This window comes from Carassius gibelio, chromosome A5 (assembly GCF_023724105.1).
Source record: "Carassius gibelio isolate Cgi1373 ecotype wild population from Czech Republic chromosome A5, carGib1.2-hapl.c, whole genome shotgun sequence".
In the NCBI taxonomy this organism is placed as follows: Eukaryota; Metazoa; Chordata; class Actinopteri; order Cypriniformes; family Cyprinidae; genus Carassius; species Carassius gibelio.
This window is the reverse complement of record NC_068375.1, coordinates 30,789,136-30,796,647: the sequence shown is the minus strand read 5'-3', so window position 1 is coordinate 30,796,647 and position 7,512 is coordinate 30,789,136. Positions and strand designations below refer to the sequence as shown.

Genomic DNA, 7,512 nt, shown 5'->3' with positions numbered 1-7,512 from the left:
GGCAGGGAAAAAGGGAAATGGGGGAGACAGGTGTAAAGGGAAGAGTAAGCGGGCAACATTTTTCAGTGTTACTAGGGACGTTTAACTGCACAGTGGGGGAGCGGGCGTGTGTGTGTGTGTGGGAGACAGTAAAGAAAGGAGAACAGATTGGTTTAGAAAACAACCACAGAGATGCTGAGGCACTGGAGGTCACAGCCTCAGCAGTAGTTTTGGGTAGTTGCCACAGGGGTGTGTGTGTGTGTGTGTGTGTGTGTGTGTAAGGACATTAAGAAAGGAACATGTGTGTTACATAAGCACTGAGAAAAAAACTGGAGAAATTAACTGGAGAGGTTGATTGTGTTATTATATAAAGGTAAATAGGGACACAGATGGTTCAACGGGATGTATCTTTACTGTGTCTATAAGGAATCTGTCATCATTTCAAACAGCTGAGTGAGAGCAGAGGAAGGACACACGTGTCGCTGTAGCATAGCCAATTCCGTTTTAAAAAGACAGACACATGTTTCAGAAATGCACACACCCAGAAGGGTGCAGAAATTGATGAAGATTTGGATTAACAAATAAGAGACAAGGATTCTACAATGTGTCTTACAGGACTGCAATACTGTGTGCAATTGTTGCTTTCACTTATAGTCTAATTAAAATAACAGTTTGGTAGCTTTAAACGTATTATATTTGAGATCACTTATATTCAAAATGCTCTAAAGAGCAATATATATATATATATATATATATATATATATATATATATATATATATATATATATATATATATATATATATATATATATATATATATATATAATTATATATGCAAAAGCCTCTAAGTGCCATCTGAAATTTTCTTTTAAAATTAATCCTTTTTTTCATCAGGCTCCTACATTAATTATACTTTAATGGCAATGTATAAGTCCTTTTCTATTCCATTATAGTGAAATAACTGAACATAAATGTAGAAGCCTGATAAAAATGCTCATTTTAGATTAAAATTTCAGACACTTTCGAGGCTTTTAGATCAGAACTCTTCATACATACATACATACATATATATATATATATATATATATATATATATATATATATATATATGTGTGTGTGTGTGTGTGTGTGTGTGCGTGCGTATACAAAATACATACATATAATGCAAAAACTATTACATTTTTGGCCTTTAAAACAAATTTTAAATATTTTTTAATTATATTTACATGTTAAAACACAAACATATTATAGACATTAAGAAATACTTTATCAAAGATTTATCAAAATGAAACCATATAGATACCTTTAAATTTGGATCATACCTGTATTTGGAGGCTGAAAAAAACCCTGAAATCCCAAAATATTATGAAAAATGTGTTTTTGGTTATATATGCATTTAAAAATTATAGTGTTGTTTAATTAATTTTTTGTTTTATATAAAATTCACCTAAAAATAATTACTGCATTTTCTTTATAATTTTTCTTTTTATAATTTTCTGCATAATTAGGCACATATAAAAAATGTCTAGTTAAAAAAAATTATTTCTAGAATTCCAGTCCACTAATTTATCATTACCAACCGCCACTGATTTAATGCTATTAAAGTAAGCATAAAGTAGCTCAGAAATACAAAATTCTAAGAATTATTTTTAAAACCTACCATTCAGATTATTCACATCCACCAGCCTCAGATCTTGGTTTGAATAGCTATAGCTGAACACTAAAAATGAACCAGTTTCTTTATCAGAGTCTCATTCTAGAAAGCACAGGTAGGTACAGGCAAAGGTTGGGGATGAGAAATACTTCAAATTCAAATGAAAAGTGTCCTTGCTGCAGCTTTTCATGATACAAGTTGTGGTATTACTGGGAAGAGACATAAACTATTGTGTTCCAGTGTCACATGCATCAGGCCATCAGGTGCTAATACTACTAATTTTATACTTAACTGAGGCACACAAATAAGCTTTTTTTAATTATTTCATTTGAATGTTTGTTTTTGTTTTGTTATTTAGCTATACAAGCTGCACTTCCACTACAAGAAACCATGTGGATGAAATGATTACAGAATAGTACAAACATTAAGAAAATAAATGTTAATGTGAAATGTTTGCAAACATTTATATGAAATATTGATATTATCACGTCTTCCATTTTTACACTTATGTTACAAATAACTGGTTATCATTACAAATACAGGTACAACTTGACAAAGAGAGGGATTTATTTAAAAAAAAAAAAGTTGCAATACTTATATTATACTTTAAAAGGTTGATGGAACAATGTTTACCTGGTGTTCAGAAATATCATTGGCCAGTGTTGTGTCAATTATTGGTGGATCACCAGGGATCCAGCAACATCCAAAATATTGCTTTATTTCTTACAAAGCTTTAATATCAATGCATGGATATCCATTCCCTTTATGTAGGCTTGGAAATCAGACACATTTTCTCAGTCGTTGGCGGTTTAACAACAGAGCAATATGTTTGTTCTTTGTCTTTTCAAATTATTTAGCTTTAATTAAGCCCATTAACCTGCACGAAGGGAACCAAATGCTAACATGTGCAATCAGGTGTTATTAATCAAAGCTCCAGGACAAGCAGTGTGTGTGTGTGTGTGTGTGGATGGATGGTTGAGAGTGTGTTTTTCAGAGGGCATGTCTTTTTAAACCCTAAATGTGCAGGAATAATTTACAATATCTAGGAATACAGTCTAATGTGAAGAATTCACCTTGAATGCTGGGTCAGACAGATGTTATACTGCTGTCATATAACATCGAAAGGTGGTGACGATTATAGGGGCTCAGGATGAGTCTCAGAGCCACGTCTCACAGACAGAACACTGAACCGAGCTCTCCTTTGCGAAGTTCTCCTCGAATTTCCTCCTGCACCTGAACGAACAAACAAAAAACAGAAAAGGATGTGAAAAAGCCCAATTCTGCAGCCGCAGTGTTCTGGTGTTCAGGACTCATGCAGAGAAACACATCTCAAAACACTTGCCTCCTTTTGCTTTTGTACCGACAAAACATACAAAATGTCAAAATACCCGTCTTGGAAAGTATGTTCGGTTATGTCTTAAGTGAAAGTAAACAGTTGAGAAAATAAATCGGATGTGTATTATAGTGGATGCATTCATAGTCTTTTAAAGTGACCGCGCCTAATTTAGCTACTAGCTGCTGTAATGTTTATCCAAGAAAATGAAAGAAAATCACTCACTGCTCTTAATTGAATTACTTCGTAGTTTTAACAAGAATGAGTGCACAGTCAAACCAAAAATTATTCACACACCATATATTATTTTGAAAAAGAGAAGTTTTAATAGTAGGTGCAGGACAGTATAATAAATGTAGGTAAGTGAATAGCAAAATAAAGCGTGCTGTGACATATTATACCCCAAAAAAAAATATTCATACAGTGGACTACTAGTGAAATTGATAGAAAAAAAATGGGACCAAAAAAACTTTGACCTCATCATGTTTTGCATATGTGTTTTTTTTTTCCTGAATTGCTAATGCAATCTTTTCACATCACAGACTGAACAAAATTAAGCATTGCGTATTAATTGTTCAACAAAGTATTGATAGTTGTGTAAATATTGCCATTCTAACAGTTGTCTGAAGTTTTGGTTGATTGTAATCCATTACATATCTTTCTATCAAAGTTATCTGACGTTATCAAGATGAATTTGTTCTGACAGTTCAACTCAACGACTTTGTTTTTTTTTTTACCATTTAATAAACTAGAGAAAATAAACTGTGATAATGTTAGAAACATTGAAGGTGTCTGAATACATTTTGGTCTGACTTAATTAAATTTTTACAGTGAAGACTATGTGCTATTTTATATTTAATTATTTGTTTTCTCTACCTGGACACCTACAAACATCAAACAACTTAAACATTGTGCAATTAGCACAAATAAATAAATAAGATGAACATATAAATGAAACAATTTCAAACAGGGCCCACTGGTAAAGCCCAGCTAAGGCCCTGCTGCTCATCAGGAATGACCAGTGAGTGTTGCCATGGTGATACTGCCGTCCAGCAGCATGCTGCATGTGCCAGTTCATATCATCCTTTCAGATGGCCAGCAGCACAAGGCAGTGTGGTTTCTTTTTCTACTGACCCTTTGTTCTTAATTATTCTCTGACAGACCAACAATTACGAAAAACAATAACAAACGAGGAACTTCAGTAGAAGAGCTTGAACGTCTTTGTTGTTTAAATATTACCACTTTTAAAAGCTGACTTCTGATTTCAATATATATATATTTTGGATAAAAGCGTCTGCAAAATGCATAAATTTAATATATATTTTTGGTCAGTCATCAATTCCTTTTATCCAAAGCAGAGCCTATACTGTTATATCTTCTTCTTCATTATTCCCATAAACACAACTGCAGGTTCATGACTGTGGTTAATAATAAAATATAAAAGAGTTACAAAATTTAACTCTAAAATAAATTAAAATATGACCTCAACACTAAAACAGCACAAAAACCCACGCCACAACAAATCATTCCACTTTAACTTCTCTTCCATTGTATTATTTTGTTAATGAGAACAGACTTCTTCGACATATTGTTTTCTAAAATTTTGCAGAAGTATTCTGTAAATATAGATATTTGTAATTTCGTTTCAATCTGCTGTAAGAACAAATATTTTTGTCCTACAAACAACTGAACCTTTTTTTTTAAGAGGCATTTCCTCGAAATCAGCTTATTATGTGATACTATAAGTCGCATTTTAAGTCATTTTCATGACATTTGGATCTTTTTCCATAACACTGTTATTATTGGCTGCTTTGGCAGATGAACCCTCATATTTTCATAAAAGGAACGCGCGTTTTTGGTCAAGTTTAGAGAAAGTATCGCGATAAACAGCGATAGCTGGTATAGTAACCTTCCACGAGCTTCTACAGGTTTCTACGTGGTCTGTGATATCTTATATATATTAGATATACAACTTTAAAAAGTACTACTTGTTAATATTCGGATTTATATGCTTTGTGTGTCGACCATTAGGTGGTAGCATCGTGCAACAGGAACCAGCCCCAGTAATCTGTCGCGCGACCCGGTACTAATGCTCTGAGTGACGTCTGCACTTCCTCTTTGCTCCTGCGCCGCGAGGGCAACCATGGTGCGTAATATTGTCCTGTGAAGCTTCATCCAAAATCTGTTTTAATCCTAGATTTCTGAAAAACCTAGACTCAAACAAACCGTGCAGTGTGAATGTATATATTCCCAGCAACATATCATATGTGTTATTTATGTGACGAATGAAGATAATTCTCATCTATTTGCCGTTTCCCAACTCGTCAAGTAGATGTTTCAGTTGTAGCAGCATATTAATTATATTTATAATAATACTAATAAAATACTTTTTTTGTCTTTATATATTTAAATACATTATTCACAACCATGAGCTTACGAATGTTTGTATATTTAAGTTAGCGAAAATGTCGATTAGCTCGAGCGCTAGCGCCAGGCGAAATAATGAAATCCGGCTGCACGAGATCTCTGACAACATGCTTCTATTATTTATCCGTAGGTGAACGTACCGAAGACCCGCAGGACCTACTGCAAGAAATGCAAGAAGCACCAACCACATAAAGTGACCCAGTACAAGAAGGGCAAAGACTCTGTGTACGCCCAGGGTAAGTGGAGAGCTGACTGGGACGATCAACGGCGTTCACTGTAGACTCTTACCTGCATTTGTTTTATCTGTTGCTTATAGGAAAGAGGCGTTACGACAGAAAGCAGAGTGGTTATGGAGGACAGACGAAGCCTATTTTCCGAAAAAAGGTATGTTGGGTGTCAGGAGCATGGATGATTAATGTTGACCAGCGGTTTCAAAGCAATGTTGGTGTTGTTTTTATTCACTTGTATTTTAAAGCAATTTTCTCTGATTAAACACTATGTATTGTTGCAACACAAAGTACATATACTTTTAAATGAGTAGTGTAGGCCTAGTAAAAGTTTATTTGATTTACTTACTCCGCAAAAGGTGTCTCTTTACAGTAAGTAAGACTAAAATATTATTTTCTAGTTCTTAAAATGGAGCTTGACAAAAATGAGAACCACTGGTGTAGACTGGTGGAAACTTGATGTTTACATGTTAACTATGTCTGAAGTGAATTTGGATTATAGTTTATTGTTAAAAGAAAATGATTTGTTTTGTATGACATGCTAAAATGTCTTTATTTGGCATTGACTAAATAATATTGTTCTATTGGAAATTGGATTAACATTGAGCCTAAGACACTTTACAAGTGGTGGTCCCTTTCATGCTGTCCGATCACAAGTGGACAGTATTTAAATACAAATGAACAGAAATCATCACATTTGCAGTATGATCTGGTTACAGGAGATGCATTCAAGTTGCAGGTGTAACCAGTGATCTGATGATGTAGCTTTAAACTTTCCACACATGAACACTGACGCATCTTAATTGAGTCTAGATCTTCATTGTTTGTGGAGAAGCAAAGTTTTTCCTAATATTGATTGATCATAGGGATATTTGCATATCAGGTGTAATTTGTCCCTTCTTGTGCCGCAGGCTAAAACCACAAAGAAGATTGTGCTGAGGCTGGAGTGTGTGGAGCCCAACTGCCGCTCAAAGAGAATGTTGGCCATTAAGAGATGCAAACATTTTGAGCTGGGAGGAGACAAGAAGAGAAAGGTAAGAGGAATACACATCAGCTGACCAGACTTGACATCACGTTGGTTAAAAAAACATCCTTATAAGTTAAACGCCGAATTTGGAACTGTTTGTACTGATAAAACCTCAGATGCACATGAGATGCCATATTTCTTGTCATGAAATGTTTTCAGGGTTTTCACTGTAATGGAAAACCTGGAACAAGCACTAAAAGGCAATTTGTGATTTACACATGAAAATGTATTTGATGTTATTATTATAGTAAACCGATTTGTGGTTGATTTCATTAACTGGAATTTACTTTGAATGCAGCCTTTAAAAAAAAAAATTCATGGAATCATTTTACAATGAAAATTTTTAAAACCTGTATCCAGTCAATTAAAAAAACGATCATGGAAACTCACTCGGAAGAAGTGTGGGAACTAATCAGTGGTGGACTTTTATTTTGCTTTGTGTAAATTAAAAGTCCGTTAAATTAAAATATAAAAATTGTCCTTGGTTTTTTAAATTATTAGAATAAACCAAGTCATAAATGTTTGGGTTTTCAAACGAATGCTTCCCGTTAACTAGGACAGAATCAATAAAATAGTTTCAACCTGTTATTAATTAACATGCCCCTAATTTCTCTTCTCTTCTCTCTCTTTACAGGGCCAGGTCATCCAGTTCTGAGCTGGGCAAAATGCTTTTCTTGTGGTTTACCATCACTGTCAATAAAAGTTATATACAGTTATGCTGACTTTGCCTTTCATTTAACATCAGTATCAAACTGTGTTTCCAAATTATGTTCCACACAAGTGCACTTCAGGGGACTTTTGCTTCCAAAAATACAAAAGTATTGCATTAAATCATTCTTTGTCATGTGCCACTGTTGGGGTAAAG

General features: G+C 34.1%; 1 protein-coding gene across 1 annotated transcript; it reads left to right on the top strand.

Annotated features, from left to right (window-relative positions):
- Positions 1-4,838: 4,838 nt before the first annotated feature.
- On the top strand, positions 4,839-7,363 carry LOC128011956 (60S ribosomal protein L36a). Its single transcript, XM_052594776.1, has 6 exons — positions 4,839-4,905; positions 4,998-5,112; positions 5,524-5,629; positions 5,710-5,777; positions 6,532-6,654; positions 7,282-7,363. Exons 2-6 carry the CDS (start codon positions 5,110-5,112, stop codon positions 7,300-7,302), a joined length of 321 nt encoding a protein of 106 aa, XP_052450736.1. The 5' UTR covers positions 4,839-4,905; positions 4,998-5,109; the 3' UTR covers positions 7,303-7,363.
- Positions 7,364-7,512: the final 149 nt, after the last annotated feature.